General features: G+C 45.2%; 3 protein-coding genes across 6 annotated transcripts; 1 reads left to right on the plus strand and 2 right to left on the minus strand.

Moving 5' to 3' along the window:
* Positions 1 to 373: 373 nt before the first annotated feature.
* On the minus strand, positions 374 to 3,030 carry LOC306795877 (ADP-ribosylation factor 4). The gene is made up of 6 exons (XM_079294568.1): positions 2,834 to 3,030; positions 2,285 to 2,365; positions 1,860 to 1,969; positions 1,552 to 1,623; positions 1,128 to 1,253; positions 374 to 1,037 (listed from the first exon to the last, which is right to left on the minus strand). Exons 1-6 carry the CDS (start codon positions 2,898 to 2,900, stop codon positions 951 to 953), a joined length of 543 nt encoding a protein of 180 aa, XP_079150694.1. The 5' UTR covers positions 2,901 to 3,030; the 3' UTR covers positions 374 to 950.
* Positions 3,031 to 3,657: 627 nt separating this feature from the next.
* gcc1 (GRIP and coiled-coil domain containing 1) lies at positions 3,658 to 7,962 on the plus strand. Its single transcript, XM_079294547.1, has 4 exons — positions 3,658 to 3,797; positions 5,337 to 5,811; positions 5,892 to 6,542; positions 6,627 to 7,962. The coding sequence occupies exons 2-4, from the start codon at positions 5,440 to 5,442 to the stop codon at positions 7,863 to 7,865; spliced, it is 2,262 nt and encodes a 753-aa protein (XP_079150673.1). The 5' UTR covers positions 3,658 to 3,797; positions 5,337 to 5,439; the 3' UTR covers positions 7,866 to 7,962.
* Positions 7,963 to 8,101: 139 nt separating this feature from the next.
* Positions 8,102 to 17,329, minus strand: dennd6b (DENN/MADD domain containing 6B). Of its 4 annotated transcripts, none has more exons than XM_079294551.1 (20): positions 17,177 to 17,329; positions 16,598 to 16,636; positions 16,476 to 16,518; positions 16,300 to 16,409; positions 16,093 to 16,173; positions 14,898 to 14,946; positions 14,719 to 14,798; positions 14,098 to 14,157; positions 13,966 to 14,021; positions 13,364 to 13,486; positions 13,110 to 13,205; positions 11,161 to 11,258; positions 10,957 to 11,022; positions 10,820 to 10,884; positions 10,478 to 10,567; positions 10,324 to 10,377; positions 10,128 to 10,237; positions 9,699 to 9,801; positions 8,734 to 8,808; positions 8,102 to 8,640 (listed from the first exon to the last, which is right to left on the minus strand). In XM_079294551.1, exons 1-20 carry the CDS (start codon positions 17,294 to 17,296, stop codon positions 8,518 to 8,520), a joined length of 1,641 nt encoding a protein of 546 aa, XP_079150677.1. In that variant the 5' UTR covers positions 17,297 to 17,329; the 3' UTR covers positions 8,102 to 8,517. The 4 variants fall into 4 exon arrangements, with proteins under 4 accessions (XP_079150677.1, XP_079150676.1, XP_079150675.1 ...); XM_079294550.1 differs by having other exon boundaries at positions 8,103 to 8,640; positions 13,966 to 14,009; positions 14,898 to 15,003; XM_079294549.1 differs by having other exon boundaries at positions 8,104 to 8,640; positions 14,898 to 15,003; positions 16,476 to 16,515.
* Positions 17,330 to 19,551: the final 2,222 nt, after the last annotated feature.

The raw sequence follows: 19,551 nt of genomic DNA on the forward strand, positions 1-19,551 counted from the left end.
CAATGAAATAAGTATTTTTATAAATATATAAAGAAATGTAAAGTGAAGTTATGAAGCTGCTCTTTCAAATGTTAAGATGTAGAAAGTTTCCTGTTAAAACTCAATACTCATATTAAAATGTAAACGTGAAAATTTTCCAATGAAAAACATAATTGCAGTTATTTTGTTATTGATTAAAGTGAATATTGTCGTATTATTCAAATGATTTGATCACAAAATGTTCTCATGAAAACACATTTGATTTGTTCAAATACAAATTTATCATGTTGAGACATTAAAAAAAAGTAATGACAAAAACAGGTCAAATACTTTTAAATATTTGACTCTTTGCACCTTCAAGTTTTTATAAAAACAAATCTGTCAAACAGCTGAGAAGAAGAAAAAAACCTTTATTGCATCATCGTCTCGCTTCTTCACACTGGAGGAATGACGAGTCCTTCAGGCTCGATGGAATGAGTCGTCACACGACCAGCTAACGTGCAGCTGGAGCTAACCACGCCCCATGCTACCTGGCGTTATGTGGGGGGGGTTAAATGTCACCTGCAGGTAACCATGCCCCCAACTATCACCTCTAGATAACTCCGCCCCCAGGTAATTGTCACCTGTAATTAAGCCCACCCCCTGGAAACTGTCACCTGTAGTTAGCCCCGCCCACAGGCACACTGTACCTGTGACAAGCCACACCCCTCCCATTCATAATTTCCTGTCACATGATTCTGAAACATGCAGAATAAAAGAAAACAAACAACTCAAACAGGAAGAACAGAAGAAGAGGATGAGCTCAGAGTCCATGACATCACTTCCTCTTACAGTCGACACATTAATAATTTAAAAAAACTAAAAACGGTTCGGGTAAACCCCCCCCCTCATCACTTTGTACACAGCCATCCGTCGATGACATCACTCGACGATGACATCAGTCTGCTGCTTCCCGTTTCCTGTCAGGCGGTCTAGTGCTTCGACAGCTCATTGGACAGCCAGTCCAGACCCTCGTACAGACCGGTACCCTGAGTGGCACAGGTGGCCTGGACGTACCACTGTAGACACACAGACAGGTGACACTGGGATCAGACAACACCTGGACAGGTGAGCTGTGTGTGTGTGTGTGTGATTAATATGATCCTCACAGTTCTGTTGCGGAGGCTGTGCAGACCCAGTTTGTCGGTGAGTTCACTGACGACCATCGCGTTTGGAAGATCCTGTTTGTTCGCAAAAACCAGAAGAACCGCCTCCTTCAGCTCCTCCTCCTGCATCTACAGAGCGAGAGAGTCATGTGACCTATTGTGTGATGCGTTTCCTTTAACGATCATTCACACTTCATTGCTGTCTTTATTAAAAATGTCTCTTCATGTGAAGGAAACCCTTCAGGTGAGGAGTCAGAATGAAGGAATATAACGCAGGGATGTATTTACGTAATGTCACGTTCTCTCTGCTGAGTCACATGCAGACACCACGTTCCACATTCTAAACATTCCCACATATCTGAGTTCTAGGAAACAATGAGACGACAGAAGAACGGAGCTTTGAGACTGAAGTGTTTGAGTCACTCACCATCTTAGCGAGCTCCTCAGCAGACTCTGCTACTCGCTCTCTGTCGTTGCTGTCCACCACGAAGATCAGACCCTGCAGGAGCAACGTCACCAACATCCATCACACAGCTTCTGCTCCTCCTGCTTCACATGGCAGTCAGTCTCACTCGACACACCTTTTCACTTCTGGTCTCTGTGGTGTACCTGTGTGTTCTGGTTCTGGTCTCTGTGGTGTACCTGTGTGTTCTGGTTCTGGTCTCTGTGGTGTACCTGTGTGTTCTGGTCTCTGTGGTGTACCTGTGTGTTCTGGTTCTGGTCTCAGTGGTGTACCTGTGTGTTCTGGAAGTAGTGTCTCCACAGAGGACGGATCTTGTCCTGACCGCCGACGTCCCACACTGTGAAACAGATGTTCTTGTACTCCACCGTCTCCACATTAAAACCTGGAACACAGGAACATGAGCAGAACCAATCAGCTGACAGAACCATGACTATGAGAGGAACCAATCAGCTGACAGAACCATGACTATGAGAGGAACCAATCAGCTGACAGAACCATGACTATGAGAGGAACCAATCAGCTGACAGAACCATGACTATGAGAGGAACCAATCAGCTGACAGAACCATGACTATGAGAGGAACCAATCAGCTGACAGAACCATGACTATGAGAGGAACCAATCAGCTGACAGAACCATGACTATGAGAGGAACCAATCAGCTGACAGAACCATGACTATGAGAGGAACCTGTCTTACCGATAGTCGGGATGGTGGTGACGATCTCTCCGAGCTTCAGTTTGTATAAGATGGTTGTTTTTCCAGCTGCGTCCAAACCGACTGAAACGAGACCAGAAATCTTATTTAAATAACTTCATATGAACCGACTTTAAATCAATCACACTTCAGACAGAGACACACAGAGAGAGCGAGACTTTGAATCAACCTTCACGTTAACCTCTGATTACGTTCATAACGTTAATAAACATCAGTTAAAACTGACGCTGACAGACCAGTGAAACGTCACACTAATGATGTCACATTAACGCCCGTTAGCTCCAAGCGTAGCATCTTCCGGCTAGCTGGGTTAGCTTCCATTTCCTTATTTTCCGTTGCGGTTGTAGCGCAACAGTCGCGTCCAATAAGTCTGTCTCAACGTTAATGTCATATATATTATATTTGTTATATAATTATAATAGTCATATATAATTATTGTCAACATCAGAAGGTGGAGAGAATAATCTGTCACCTAACCTAGCAGCTAGCTAGCCTAACCTAGCAGCTAGATAGTTAGCCTACCCTACTCACCCATCAGTATCCTCATCTGTTTCTTTCCGAATAACTTGGAGAACAAGGACGAGATGGTCAACCCCATTTTTTTTAAACAATAATAATAAAATATATCTCGGTTCAGCGGCGGGAGGATTCAAAATAAAAAAAACAACCGAACGGAGGAGAATGTCAGCCGGCTAGAGACGGTAGAGAGCGGGCGGAACTTAGATCAGACGGAAAGGTGGGCGGAGCTACGGAGCTCCTCGGTGCCACGCGGCGCAAATGACGTCACTGAAAACAAAAGCTTTATTGCACCCAGAAGCCGAAATGACGCGTTCACGTTCTACCGGAAAGAATGTAGAATCGGCCATTTAACGTGGTGCAAAAAAACCCAGCTGTAAATAAAAAAATAATCTACTTAATACTTTATTTAAGATTGAAATACAATTACAACATGCAATCCATGTTAGATAAATACATTAATAAGAGTTAATTGTATTTTTCATAATAATAATAAAGCTTTAAAATAAAAGGCAACGTATCACTCCTGTTAATTATTTTATGCTAAGATCTAATATGAAGAATTAACTATTGTAAACCGTTTAACTTGACTTATTCAACTTATTATTTTAGGTATTGTTTATAGGTTTTTTTTTTAGTCAGTATTGAATAAACATTAATAATAGTATTAATAATAAGTTATATTTTGTTCACTGTATGCAATCATTTAACAGTAACGTTTAAAAAGGGAGAAATACACTCGGAGCTACATTAATTGTCTTTTTTCCTGACTGCTGTGAATGCAGCATTGGAGTTCCGGCTTCTTCCTCCACTTCCGGTTCAAACCAACATGGCGGCTGTCGGTTTGACAGTGTCTTCAGATTAAACCGTGAGATTATTGCGAATATTTACTTTTCTAGTCAAATAAACACATTTCTGAAATATTTTTTGCTTGATTTCTGCTCGTTTGTGTCCGAGTCTGTTGGCGGATATTCGTCAGGTGAGAACCGGAGATTAACGTCGGTGTTTGTGGTGAATTTTAAACATGATATAACGTTAAATATATATGTTTAATGTCGGTTTAAACTTCATAAATATCATTAATGTTTCTGCTCTGACACTTCTACTTTAAGGGTGTGTATGTATATGTATATATAAATTTATATATATATACACGTGTACATATGTACAGATGTTCTTGTACTCCACCGTCTCCACATTAAAACCTGGAACACAGGAACATGAGCAGAACCAATCAGCTGACAGAACCATGACTATGAGAGGAACCAATCAGCTGACAGAACCATGACTATGAGAGGAACCAATCAGCTGACAGAACCATGACTATGAGAGGAACCAATCAGCTGACAGAACCATGACTATGAGAGGAACCTGTCTTACCGATAGTCGGGATGGTGGTGACGATCTCTCCGAGCTTCAGTTTGTATAAGATATATATATGTATACATATATATATGTATACATATATATATGTATACATATATATATGTATACATATATATATGTATACATATATATATATATACGTATACATATATATATATACGTATATATATATATGTATACATATATATATATACGTATACATATATATGTATATATATGTATACGTATATACGTATACGTATACATATATACGTATACGTATATATGTATACGTATATACGTATACGTATACGTATATATGTATACGTATATACGTATACGTATACGTATATATGTATATATGTATACGTATACGTATATGTATATATATATATGTATACGTATACATATACGTATACATATATATATATGTATACGTATACATATACGTATACATATATATATATGTATACGTATACATATATATACATATATATGTATACGTATACATATATATACGTATACATATACGTATACATATATATATATGTATACGTATACATATATATATATACATATATATATATGTATACGTATACATATATATATATACATATATATGTATACGTATACATATATATACATATATATGTATACGTATACATATATATACATATATATGTATACGTATACATATATATACATATATATGTATACGTATACATATATATGTATGTATACATATATATATATATGTATACACATATATATATATGTATACACATATATATATATATATATACACACATATATATACACATATATATATACACATATATATATATATATACACACATATATATACACATATATATATACACATATATATATATATACATATATACATATATATATATATGTATACATATATACATATATATATATATAGTAAATATGTTTGCACACAAAACCTATTAAGAGTTTATAAAATATATTTTTTTGTTTATTTATAAATCGGTTCAAATTGAAATGTTAATTTCTATAATTAATTAAGAGTTTGAATCATCACATCCGCACTAATAGTTATTACGTCATAATTATGGTAATTCAACGGATGCGTAAAAATGTTAAAATCTAGATGTCGTCTCTTCAGAAACCAACAAACCCAGTCTGACTTACTGTGAACAGTCCCAGAGGAACCAGTTCTGGTCCTGCATGGTGATGGTCTGATCTGACCCTGGTAGACCATCAGAGACATGGAGAAGTTCGGGATGAGTTTTGGGGGCGGTTCCGGCCGGAAGGAGCTGGTGGACACCATCGAGTCCCAGAAGAAGCAGCTGGTCCAGTACCAGACTCGCTTTAAAGACGTGGTCCGGGCCTATAAGAGTCTTCTGAAAGAGAAGGAGGCTCTGGAGGCCAGTTTGAAGGTCTTGACGGTGACGCAGGAGGTGGACCTGAACCAACAAGGCCAGGACACCACCACCTTGGACCTCCTGGAGGACGGCAGCTCGCTGCACAGCGAGGACAGCGTGGACACGGCAGCGTCTGTGGACGCGCCCAGTGAGACCACCAGAGGGGACCAGAGCGAGGAGGACCAGGGAGAACCAGGACTTAAGTCCAGCTCAATGGTATGTCTTTAAAATCATAAACGATGCTGCTGCTGAAGACGTCGGCAACAGTTTAACGTGAGGACTTTTCTTCCTTGCAGACCCTGCGGTCCGACCTGGAGAACAGCGGTGTGGGGGCGGAGCAGCAACATCAGGCCACGCCCCCTCCCGGCACGGAGGTGGACCGCCGACTCGCCCAGCTGAAGAACCAACTGAGCACGCTCACCGGCGCCCTCGCAACGGTAACCCACGAGAAGTCCCGAATGGAGGCGAGCTTTCAGGCCGACAAGCGGCAGCTGAAACAGGAAATGGAGGAGCTCCAGGAACGCCTGGTCACCGTGACCACGCAGCAGGAGGCGGAGCTCTGCGCCCTCCAGCAGCAGCTGGCGGAGAGCCGCGCTCGCGTCATCACGCAGCAGCACGAGAGGGAGCAGGAGCAAGGAGACCACGTCCAGCAGCTCAGGGAGCTCCAGAGGATCCTGCAGCAGGAGAGAGACCTGCGACAGGAGGCGGAGCTCCGCCTGCAGGACGCCAACGCCGCTCTCCTCGTGACGTCGCAGGCCGTGGACCGGGGGGCGGAGTCCCAGGCCCACCTGAACCAGGTGAGGGAGGAGAGAGACGAGCTGAGGAGGAGGCTGCAGGCCGCCGAGGAGGACCAGAAGAAACCAGATCCCAGAGTGAACGAGCTGCAGCAAGAGCTGACGGAGCTGAAAAGACACTTCCTGCAGCAGATCCACCTGGAGACCAGAAAGGTAAAACTGAGACCCTGACCATCTTAAACCAGGTCGAAACTAACTAAAACCGGGTCATAACCTGAGACTGTTGTTGTTTTGCAGGCCTGCGAGGCGGAGGAACGAGCTCGTGAGCGCGCTCAGGATGCAGAGTCGAGGGTCGCCGGTCTTGAGCAGAGAGTCTCTGAACTGTCGGAGCTGCTGGGTTCCTGCGAGAAGTCGAGGCAGCGAGACCAGCAGGCGGCTCAGAGGCTCAGAGGCCGGATCCTGCAGCTGGACACGGAGAACAAGACGCTCGCCATCGCCAGCAGGATGACCTCCGACCTCGGCATGGACGAGTCTCAGCTGGACATCGTCACGCTGAAGGAGAAGCTGGAGAAGGTGAAGAAGCTGCTATTGCTGGCGGCTCAGAGGAACCCGGACCAGAACATCCAGAACCTGGTGGTGGAAACAGAGCCGGGCAGAGACAAAGCCTCCGTGTTCCACCAGCAGGAGCTCCAGCAGCTCAGGGACGAGTTTGAACGCTACAAGCTGCGAGCGCAGGTGGTGCTGAAGAACAAGAACGCCAAAGATGGCTGCCAGGCCAAAGAGCTGGAGGAGGTCCGGGACCAGCTGTCCGAGCTGAGGGAGAAGTACATCAACCTGCGGATCCAGAGCGACGAGGCCGAGACCCGGCAGCGCCACGAGCTGGAGGAGCGGCAGCAGCGGGCGGCGGCGCTGCAGCACACCAGCAAACAGGAAGCGGATCGGGCGGAGGCGTCGCACCGCGACGACCTGCTGCGACTGGAGGCGGAGCTTCACAAGCAGAGAGAGAGGACCATGGCGCTGCTGGACGAGAAGGACCACGAGCTGGAGAGGCTGCGGGCCGCCGTCGTGCCGAGCTGCACCGGCGGCGGTGACGACGAGCGCGAGTTCGGCCCGGAGACGGAGGGCGACGCGGTCAGCCAGGCGCTGCGGCGGGCGGCGCCCAACGAGCCGACGCTGCTGCTGTACGCCGAGCAGCTGGCCAGGAAGGAGGCGGAGGCCGGCGGACTGCGGCGGCAGAAACACCGGCTGGAGGAGGACGTCCACCAGCTGCAGGCCAGGCTGGTCGCCAACGGGGAGCGCCACGACGAGGAGGCGTCCGGGCTGAGAGGACAACTGGAGAAAGTCATCCGGGATCAGAGCCGTGAGGGCGCCAACATGGAGTACCTGAAGAACGTCACCTACAAGTTCCTGACGCTGCAGGACAACAGCGGGCGGCAGCAGACGCTCAACGCCATCCTGACCATCCTGCACTTCAGCCCGCCGGAGAGACACGCCGTCATGGGGCTGCAGGGCGCCACCTGGTGGACCAAGAGGTAGAACACCTGCACTAGAACCACCAGCAGGCTGCAGGGCGCCACCTGGTGGGCCGAGAAGATAACACCAAAGTGACGGCGTTTCTGGGTTTAAAAGGTTTATTAATGAATCATTTCTTCATATCACTGATAAATATTTTTGATTCCTTTGTTGAAATTAAACTTTTCTTGCTTCAAACTGTTCATTTTAAAGTTCTGAAATTAATTAACAGTTAATTTGTATCAAAACATTGTAAAATGTCATTTTTAGTCATAACATTGCCTCGTTCGGATTAAAGAATTATTAATAAAAGCAGGTTTGTGAAGATGAAATGATGAATATTTATGTATTTAATAAACAAAGTAGACAAAATGTGAACATGATTCAGGTTTTACTTTTCAAATCCAAACTAAATATTTACAGATGTTTGAGATCAGAGAAAAGGCAAATAACACATTATTAATATTCATATTAATAAATAACAATGTGAGTAACATTCACTGAGTTCAGTCTGCGATACAAAAATAGCATCTGGTCATTGTTCAAGTCTGAAGTTCTAATAAAGATTCATCATTCAAACAAAAGATAAATATGAAAATAATATGAAACATTTAAATAAATTAACATTTGATTCAGTTTGGTGGAGATGTTATGATAACGGGTAAGAAGTGTGTACTCAGCGTGTACTCAGCACCGTCTGCAGGTCTTCAGGCAGAGAGCTCATGATGGAGTTTATGAAAGCGTCCAGTTTCTCTAGAACGCCGTCCTTCATCTGCAGCTGCTGTCTGCGAGCTTTATTCTGAAAAATACACACTTCCTGTTTTAAAGGAAAAATACACGGAAAGTATCACAGTACAACACGTCCTAGTAAAGTATTTAGTTTCTGAATCACCATTTTCTCTCTCAGCTTCTGAATCAAGTCGACGATTTCCACCTCAGACTTGTCTTTAGTCCAACTCATCAGCTCCTGAGAGGCAGAAATCAGGGTTAGAAGACCCATATGTTCAAATGTAACACGTGATCACAGCGATCCAGAGGATCACAGCGGTCCAGAGGGTCACAGCGATCCAGAGGGTCACAGCGGTCCAGAGGGTCACAGCGATCCAGAGGGTCACAGCGATCCAGAGGGTCACAGCGATCCAGAGGGTCACAGCGATCCAGAGGGTCACAGCGGTCCAGAGGATCACAGCGATCCAGAGGGTCACAGCGGTCCAGAGGGTCACAGCGGTCCAGAGGGTCACAGCGATCCAGAGGGTCACAGCGATCCAGAGGGTCACAGCGATCCAGAGGGTCACAGCGATCCAGAGGGTCACAGCGGTCCAGAGGGTCACAGCGATCCAGAGGGTCACAGCGGTCCAGAGGGTCACAGCGATCCAGAGGGTCACAGCGATCCAGAGGGTCACAGCGGTCCAGAGGGTCACAGCGATCCAGAGGGTCACAGCGGTCCAGAGGGTCACAGCGGTCCAGAGGGTCACAGCGATCCAGAGGGTCACAGCGATCCAGAGGGTCACAGCGGTCCAGAGGGTCACAGCGGTCCAGAGGGTCACAGCGGTCCAGAGGGTCACAGCGATCCAGAGGGTCACAGCGATCCAGAGGGTCACAGCGATCCAGAGGGTCACAGCGATCCAGAGGGTCACAGCGATCCAGAGGGTCACAGCGATCCAGAGGGTCACAGCGATCCAGAGGGTCACAGCGATCCAGAGGGTCACAGCGGTCCAGAGGGTCACAGCGGTCCAGAGGGTCACAGCGATCCAGAGGATCACAGCGATCCAGAGGGTCACAGCGGTCCAGAGGGTCACAGCGGTCCAGAGGGTCACAGTAACACTACAGTGTGTCTGAGGAGATGAACTGACTCACAGCGTCACAGATGACCTCCAGGTGAAGACTCTCCAGTTTCTGCGTCATCTCTTTGTGTCGATGACGATACCAGCCGTCAAAGTTAGGAGATCTGAAGAACTTCCTGAGAAGATGAATCACTTCATATTTCATTCAAACTTGACAGGAAATACATGACATCATACGTGACATCATACATAACAACGAGGCAGTATTGTGGCCATGAGTTTGTTTTCCAGCCTATTAGCCACTATTAATTAACATAAAGACTTCCTGCTGAAGTAGAAAACATTAAGACTTTACTCTAAAAGTTACGACTTTATTCTAAAGTTACGACATTCTAAAAATTTCGACTCTTTTCTCAAAGTCATGAAGAACGATGTCTTAAAGACTTGTTGAGTTTCCCGGAGCTGAATATAAAACAGACTTTGTGACACCTGAGCGACTCACCTGTACAGTCCCATCCAATCACCTTTGAGCACCGAGGTTAGCTGAGGCCCGGCGTGATCCAGAGTGGACATGAACTCGTCCTGACTGAAGGGTCGAACCTGAGGAGGAGTCTGAACACACGAACACATGAACCCACCGATGACATCACCGTGAGGTCACCCCCCCCCCCCCACTCAACGATCCACTTCCTGTTTACCTTCCACGGCGTCACCGACCTCTGCAGAGGCATCAGGCTCGCCATGTAGCGCTCCTGTTGAAAGAAAGGACATATTTATTGTTCGTGGATGTTTCTGAGGAGCCAATCAGAAAGGGTTAGAGGTGCGGAGCGCTCTGATTGGCTGTTGACTCACCAGCGGTATGATGAAGCTCTGGGTGAGCTCCAACAGGTGTCGCCTTAAGATGGCGCTCTGAACCTCTGACGGTCTTTTCCTCTGAATCCCCTGAAGACAGATAATGTGTCATCAATACGTATTAATATCAATACGTATTAATATCAATAAGTATTAATATCAATACGTATTAATATCAATACGTATTAATATCAATACGTATTAATATCAATACGTATTAATATCAATAAGTATTAATATCAATACGTATTGATATCAATACGTATTAATATCAATACGTATTCATATCAATACGTATTCATATCAATACGTATTAATATTAATATCAATACGTATTTTCACCTTCAATAGTCTCTTAATAAGAATCTTGTCTTTGTGTAGAAACGTCTTGAACGCCGTGTAGATTCCTGCAGACAGGAAGTAAAACATTCAGAAATAATACAGAATGATGAACAGGTGAGGAGAGACTCAGGTGTTACCTGGTTTAGTGTCCAGTGTTTTCAGTTTGGACAGTTTCTTCACCTTCACCTGTTTAGGTAAATCACCTGAAAGAGAACATTCAGACCAATCAGAGCTCTGTTAACTGTCAACAACAACAACAACAGGAGACACCTGCTGGACTGGATCTACACTACACATTCATTTAAAAAGAGAAGGAGGAGAAGAAGAAGAGCTTCTTTTACCTGCTGCCATCTTGATTTCTCCCAGTCGGACGACGTGAGGCCAGTTCTGAAAAGTCTTGATGAAGAACGGATTAGTGACTCCAAGAACCACGTTAGGCCTGAACAGGTGAGACACAGACAGGTGAGACACAGACACAGGTGAGACACAGACACAGGTGAGACACACAGACAGGTGAGACACAGACACAGGTGAGACACAGGTGAGAGACAGGTGAGACACAGACACAGGTGAGAGACAGACACAGGTGAAAGACAGGTGAGAGACAGACACAGGTGAGAGACAGGTGAGACACAGAGACAGGTGAGACACACAGACAGGTGAGACACAGAGACAGGTGAGACACAGGTGAGACAGGTGAGACACAGGTGAGACAGACAGGTGAGACAGAGACAGGTGAGAGACAGACACAGGTGAGACACAGACACAGGTGAGAGACAGGTGAGGCACAGACACAGGTGAGACACAGGTGAGACACACAGACAGGTGAGACACAGAGACAGGTGAGCCACAGAGACAGGTGAGAGACAGGTGAGACACAGGTGATACACAGACACAGGTGAGACAGGTGAGACACAGAGACAGGTGAGACACAGACACAGGTGAGAGACAGGTGAGAGACAGACACAGGTGAGAGACAGGTGAGACACAGAGACAGGTGAGACACAGAGACAGGTGAGACACAGGTGAGACAGGTGAGAGACAGGTGAGACACAGACACAGGTGAGACAGACAGGTGAGACAGAGACAGGTGAGAGACAGAGACATGTGAGACACAGAGACAGGTGAGACACAGAGACAGGTGAGACACAGGTGAGACACAGACACAGGTGAGAGACAGGTGAGACACAGAGACAGGTGACACACACAGACAGGTGAGACACAGAGACAGGTGAGACACACAGACAGGTGAGACACAGACACAGGTGAGAGACAGGTGAGACACACAGACAGGTGAGACACAGAGACAGGTGAGACACAGAGACAGGTGAGACACACAGACAGGTGAGACACAGAGACAGGTGAGACACAGGTGAGACAGGTGAGACACAGACACAGGTGAGACAGACAGGTGAGACAGAGACAGGTGAGAGACAGACACAGGTGAGACACAGACACAGGTGAGAGACAGGTGAGGCACAGACACAGGTGAGACACAGACACAGGTGAGACACAGAGACAGGTGAGACACAGAGACAGGTGAGACACAGGTGATACACAGACACAGGTGAGAGACAGGTGAGACACAGAGACAGGTGAGACACAGAGACAGGTGAGACACAGGTGAGACACAGAGACAGGTGAGACACAGAGACAGGTGAGACACAGAGACAGGTGAGACACAGACACAGGTGAGCCACAGAGACAGGTGAGAGACAGGTGAGACACAGGTGATACACAGACACAGGTGAGAGACAGGTGAGACACAGAGACAGGTGAGACACAGAGACAGGTGAGACACAGGTGAGACACAGAGACAGGTGAGACACGGAGACAGGTGAGACACTGAGACACACAGACAGGTGAGACACACAGACAGGTGAGACACAGAGACAGGTGAGACACAGGTGAGACACAGACACAGGTGAGACAGACAGGTGAGACAGAGACAGGTGAGAGACAGACACAGGTGAGAGACAGGTGAGACACAGACACAGGTGAGACACACAGACAGGTGAGACACAGAGACAGGTGAGCCACAGAGACAGGTGAGAGACAGGTGAGACACAGGTGATACACAGACACAGGTGAGACACAGACACAGGTGAGACACAGGTGAGAGACAGGTGAGACACAGAGACAGGTGAGACACACAGACAGGTGAGACACAGACACAGGTGAGAGACAGGTGAGAGACACAGACAGGTGAGACACACAGACAGGTGAGACACACAGACAGGTGAGACACAGATGAGACACACAGACAGGTGAGACACAGATAGGTACTCACGGGGCCTGGGTTCTGGTGGTGAACTCTCTGAACTCGTTGTCGTGGATCGTGAAGTACGGACGGAAGTCGCAGCAGAACTTCAGAGGACTGATGGAGCTGAGAGAGGACACCTTGTTACCACGACAACGACACAAACACCGCCCTCTGATTGGCTCCCAGGAGCTCTGACATCAGCTGAGGTGAATTTGTTTTAATCAGAAATATGATTTATTACGGTTTACTATATTTTCTATTATTATGGGATGTTTCATCACCTGATGAGAGCCAGCACGGTTTCCGAGGAGACGGCGGGAGACGGCGCAATGACGACCACCGGTTCCCCTAGCAACATGAGCTCCCAGAACATCTGCAGGTGTATCAGAACCGACTGGAAACACCTGAGAGAGCGAGAGACAGATGAGACACACAGGTGAGAGCGAGACAGGAGAGAGAGAGACAGGTGAGACAGAGACAGGAGAGAGAGAGACAGGTGAGACAGGTGAGAGACAGGTGAGACACAGGAGAGAGACAGACAGGTGAGACAGACAGGAGAGAGAGACAGGAGAGAGAGACAGGTGAGAGACAGGTGAGACAGAGACAGACAGGTGAGAGAGGGAGAGACAGAGACAGGCGAGAGAGAGACAGGCGAGAGAAAGACAGGCGAGACAGACAGGAGAGAGAGACAGGTGAGAGAGAGACAGGTGAGACATAGACAGACAGGTGAGAGAGGGAGACAGAGACAGGCGAGAGAGAGACAGGAGAGAGAAAGACAGGTGAGAGAGAGACAGGTGAGACAGACAGGTGAGACCGACAAAAATGAGTATTATTAATCATAATCGTTTGTATATTGATGATGAATATGGCAGAAGAGACAGACTTGAAGAGGTCCAGTTCGTGGATGGTTGGCAGCAGAGTCGGAGTCTGCAGGAGGTTCTGAAGACACAAATGAAACTTTATTGTTCATTCACACTTTGTGTTGATTAATAGAAGGTGGTCCTCTCTCCCTGACCTCTCCAGCAGCTTGTCTCACTGGACTTCCTGGTTTGTCTGTTTTTGAAGGAATCCGAACCTGAAAAAATAAATGAAAGTTATCATGAAAAACAGGACAATATTGTTTTATTCCAATAAAGTTAAAATAAAATACAAAAGGCTTATAAACTATTAAATGTCATAAGAACAGAGCAGCCTCCTGGATACTTGGCTATTATAATGTTATAATGTACAAAACTATATCATAGCCAAGTCATTATTTGATTATTTATACATATGTATATAATCAAATCAAACATACTGTACAAATCTTTACAAAGTGGAATGCTGCCACCTAGTGGTCGGTACAGGCTTCACATTCTGAGAGGTCACCAGATGATTCTTTAGACTACAATACCCATGAGCCTCAGCTGGTGTCGCTGTGGAGAAGACTTAGAATCTGAAGCTCTTTGATTGGCTGTTGGTGAAATGCACCCTGGGAGTCGTAGTGGACTGTAGTTTTTATGTCCACTACCTTTCATCAAAGACCAGATATTTTCTAACACAAAATATGACTCTTCCACCTCACCTATATGACCCACCCCTTCCTCCCCTCACCAGTGAGACCACGCCCCCTAACATTCAATACCACGCCCCTCACCTGTAAGACTACTCCCATCACAGGCAGGTTGAGGGTCAGTCCAGGTACAGGTGGAGGCCATTGGTCGATCCCGTTACACACTGAGGGATGAGAGAAAGACGTCAGGTGAAGATGTCAGCAGAGTGACATCATATTGTTCTGATTCGTCCACGGTTATGATGCAAGCATGACATCATCACCTGCTTCCAGACACGGCTCCAGTTTCTCAAAGAACTCAGGTGCAACGATCTGCAGCAGCGAGTGAAACAGGTGAGTGTACGGTAACCTGGACACCAACACCAGAGACTGAGACACAAACATCAGGTGTAAACAGGTGTAAACACAGGTGTAAACACAGGTGTAAACACAGGTGTGAACACAGGTGTGAAACAGGTGTGAAACAGGTGTAAACACAGGTGTAAACACAGGTGTGAACACAGGTGTAAACACAGGTGTGAACACAGGTGTGAACACAGGTGTGAAACAGGTGTGAAACAAGTGTAAACACAGGTGTGAAACAGGTGTGAAACAAGTGTAAACACAGGTGTAAACACAGGTGTAAACACAGGTGTGAAACAAGTGTAAACACAGGTGTGAAACCGGTGTAAACACAGGTGTGAAACCGGTGTGTAAACAGGTGTGAAACCGGTGTGTAAACAGGTGTGAAACCGGTGTAAACACAGGTGTGAAACCGGTGTAAACACAGGTGTGAAACAGGTGTAAACACAGGTGTGAAACAGGTGTAAACACAGGTGTGAACACAGGTGTGAAACAGGTGTAAACACAGGTGTGAAACAGGTGTAAACACAGGTGTGAAACCGGTGTGTAAACACAGGTGTGAAACCGGTGTGTAAACAGGTGTGAAACCGGTGTAAACACAGGTGTGAAACAGGTGTAAACACAGCTGTGAACACAGGTGTGAAACAGGTGTAAACACAGGTGTAAACACAGGTGTGAAACAGGTGTGAAACAGGTGTAAACACAGGTGTGAAACTGGTGTGTAAACAGGTGTGAAACCGGTGTAAACACAGGTGTGAAACAGGTGTAAACATAGGTGTGAAACAGGTGTAAACACAGGTGTGAAACAGGTGTAAACACAGGTGTGAACACAGGTGTGAAACAAGTGTAAACACAGGTGTGAAACAAGTGTAAACACAGGTGTGAAACAGGTGTAAACACAGGTGTGAAACAGGTGTAAACACAGGTGTGAACAGGTGTAAACACAGGTGTGACACAGGTGTAAACACAGGTGTGAACACAGGTGTGAAACAGGTGTAAACACAGGTGTGAAACCGGTGTGTAAACAGGTGTGAACCAGATGCGAACCAGGTGTGAATCAAGGTGTAAACCGGTGTGTGAACCAGGTATGAACCCAGGTGTAAACAGGTAACTGACCTTCTGGAAGTATCCTCTCTTCACAGAAACATCCTTCACTTGTCTGAAATAGACGTAACCAAAGAAATGTGATGCTTCAGTCTGTGGAAACAAAGAGACACAAACTGTAAATGTTTACCAATGTTTCTTTATTAATGTTTAAATGTGTTTGTTTAGAAGTGTTGATAAACGTTAGTTCAGGTGTATAAGGTGGTCACTGATCGATACCTGGAGAGTGGGCGGAGCCTCTCTGTTGTAAACATCTTCTCTGAACCTCGACGCTCTTCGACCGACCGACTGACGTAGCCTGAAGCTGAACTGCGTGTCCCCAATGCATCCTGGGAAATGAAGTAAAGACCTGTGACCTCAGTCTCACGTGAAGCACTCAGTGTCATGTGACTTACCCGAGTACGAGTCAGGGAAGGACAGGTAGCAGATGCTGGTCTTCTGACAACAAAAACAAAGCGATACGATCAATCAATAGCTATATCCATACATATCGATCATGTGTTGAACAATGAATTACCTCCTTCTCTGTGAGCTTCACATCCTGAGGGTACACCAGCTGAAAGAAACAATCATCCTGTCGGTCGGTGCAGCGCACATTGGATGTCTGCTTCAAGTGTCACAATAACTAATGAAGCCTGCTGGCGTTAGACTCATATGATACATGCATCTCTAACACGTGATCGCGCGCTGCAGCGCTACCATGTCTGTTCGCGCTCGTGTTTAACGTCATAAATCAGGAGGATGTGACGATCACTTCGGCTCACAGATCAACATTTCAACATCAGTCGTTTTCACAAAATCTGAACTTTTCTTACAGCGATGCCGCCTTTGATCCACACAACACATGTTAAGGGTTCACGTTATAATTCATAAATATCTGGAGGACTACATGTGCACTGAAGTCAACAAGAGATGTGTTTGTTGACTTCGGCATGAAGGAGATCAACTCTTCAACCTCAGTAGTGTCTCGAGATGTGATCGTTCACTGGAAGCTGCATCAGCGGCGCTGGACAGGAAACAACAACAAACAGCCATTTTGTGCACGGAGTGTGGTGCACGATGCTAACGATGCTACGCTAACACCTCCTCCCATCACCTCTATGGCTTGTCCGAGCTCCAGGTCGAAGGTGACGACACACACGCACTCGAGCCACGAGGAGAAGCGGGCCCACGGCTCCTCGTGTCGGGGAGAACCGGAGCCGTACAACGGGTTCATCACGACCGGGACGGAGCTCCGTTCATCCGCCGGTCATCCATCTTCCGGTCCTCCATCACGTGCGAGCGTTAAAGACACCGTCTACCGGGGAGGGGGGGGCCTAGTGCCCCCTGGTGGGGGCTGGAAGATATAATATATATATATATATATATGTATATATATATATATATGTATGTATATATATATATATATACATACATATATATATATATATATATATATATATATATATATATATATATATATATATATATATATATATATATATATATATATATGTATATATATATATATATGTATGTATATATATATATATGTATATATATACATATATATATGTATATATATATATATATGTATATATATATATATATATATATATATATATATACATATATATATATATATATATGTATATCCCATCCAACCATCCAGCCAACGAACCAACGAAAAGTTGGAGCATCAATAAAAGTAAAGTGGAACCAGATTAAGTGAATAAATACTGAAACACGTGACTTCACTGAAGAGATTCAAACAGATGTGAAGTGACCTTCTTCACATTAATACATGAAATATTTGCATTTGTAATGACGTCATGTTCTTCTGCAGCGTTCACTGGTTTCACGCCTGCTGATGATCACATGACATCACTTCATCACTCTGTGTTGATCTGTTGAGGTGTCGTTATGGCGACGTTGGCCCCTCCCTCTCTGCATCAGTACAGTACAGAGTATCGTAGAGTAGTGTGAGTGTTTGTGTCAGTACCAGACCTCCTGCAGCATGTTGGCTCATTAAGCTCTCTAAGCCCTCAGCTCATCTCTCCCTGTTACACAGAGACACGACGTCTTTGTTCTCTCTGAGGAAACTCTGACCTTTAGAGACACGTATTCATATATACACATATATATATATATTAATATGTATATTTATATATGTATATAAACATGAGGCGATGACAACATGAGAGCAGGAGACTGACTGAGAGGTGAGCCTGTTCATTCTTCTTATTCTTATTATATACTCTCTTCATGTCTTCATGTAAACATGAGTTTTAATGATTCGGTGTTGAGTGAACAGGAAACATGAGCAGAGAGTTATTGTTCGATAATCTGTTCTGTTGATGTCACACATTAATATTCATATTATGTTCATCGTTTCAGTCCTGATCATAAAGTCAAGAAATGTCACAGATCGATGGATGTCATGATATTATTGGTTGAAACTGATCCATTATAGTTTGTACAAAAATACTTCATATTTTATTTTACTGGAAGGAAGGATTCTAACATTTTGATGTAGACAAATGAAGAAATTGAATTCTTCATAATCTTTTAAATTATGCGCGGGGATGTGATCTAAAAGGGTTCAAAGGACATTTGTTTCATCTCATCGAATCGTAGAACTTAATTCTGTCCGTCGATTCATAATCTAATCTGTAGAAGTTTGTGATATAGAATGATGATCGTCTGTATTTATTATAGACTCGTTGAATATGATATATGCATCAACAAAAACAAAATGATCGAAACATTTAAAGTGAAGACGACAAAGATGTGAGTGAGCTCAGAACCACCGTGACGTCTCTTTTCATCTTTCATGTGTTATTTCATCATGAAATGAGATCCTCTGGGGTCAGGGGTCATCAGCTGACCTGCTTCTGCTCGACTGTCAGAAGAAGAAACTCAGTGGTCAGTTCTGCTGATCAGCCTTCATCAGCTGAGTCGTGTCGTTGTTGAGCAGCTGGATGTCAAAGTACAGATCAGAAGCAGCCTGAAGGACTCGGCAGGTCCGACCACGAAGCCTCGTCAGTCTGCTGTACCAACATGGACCAGGACTATGAAGGACCCTCTAATCAGGGTCCACCAGCACGAGACCGATCAGCTTCATATATATTATACTGCTGCAAAAATAAATGAAGAAAGAAGCAAAATAACACGAACATGTCTCGTGACTGATGAAAGGAGCTCGGGTCTCGTCTTGGGGTGACATCACAGTTTGACATCGTGGCGTCATGATCAGATCAGAGAAGAAGAACTCTGATGAGAGCTGTGACACCGAGTTACAGTGATGTTTGTGTGCTCTGCAGGAGGAGGAGGAGGAGGAGGAAGAGGATGCTGAGAACCTGCAGGCTGCTGCTGTGGCAGGTGGCTGTCAGGTTATCGTATCACATTATTACAGGTAAGAACACTGAGACATCATCATCATCATCATCATCATCATCATCATCATCATCCCTACAGCTTGTTGACAGAAAT

This window comes from Melanostigma gelatinosum (assembly GCF_949748355.1).
Source record: "Melanostigma gelatinosum genome assembly, chromosome: 22".
NCBI lineage: Eukaryota > Metazoa > Chordata > Actinopteri > Perciformes > Zoarcidae > Melanostigma > Melanostigma gelatinosum.

Coding starts and splice junctions, on each gene's coding strand:
- LOC306795877 (XM_079294568.1), bottom strand. CDS start 2,900: ATGGGGTTGACCATCTCGTCCTTGTTCTCCAAGTTATTCGGAAAGAAA. Junction 2,366..2,833: donor ACAGATGAGGATACTGATGG/GTGAGTAGGGTA, acceptor GTCTCGTTTCAG/TCGGTTTGGACGCAGCTGGA. Junction 1,970..2,284: donor CACCACCATCCCGACTATCG/GTAAGACAGGTT, acceptor CCTGTGTTCCAG/GTTTTAATGTGGAGACGGTG.
- dennd6b (XM_079294548.1), bottom strand. CDS start 17,296: ATGAACCCGTTGTACGGCTCCGGTTCTCCCCGACACGAGGAGCCGTGG. Junction 16,174..16,299: donor AGGCTCCGCCCACTCTCCAG/GTATCGATCAGT, acceptor TTGTTTCCACAG/ACTGAAGCATCACATTTCTT. Junction 14,799..14,897: donor GGAGCCGTGTCTGGAAGCAG/GTGATGATGTCA, acceptor CTCATCCCTCAG/TGTGTAACGGGATCGACCAA.
- gcc1 (XM_079294547.1), top strand. CDS start 5,440: ATGGAGAAGTTCGGGATGAGTTTTGGGGGCGGTTCCGGCCGGAAGGAG. Junction 5,812..5,891: donor GACTTAAGTCCAGCTCAATG/GTATGTCTTTAA, acceptor TCTTCCTTGCAG/ACCCTGCGGTCCGACCTGGA. Junction 6,543..6,626: donor TCCACCTGGAGACCAGAAAG/GTAAAACTGAGA, acceptor GTTGTTTTGCAG/GCCTGCGAGGCGGAGGAACG.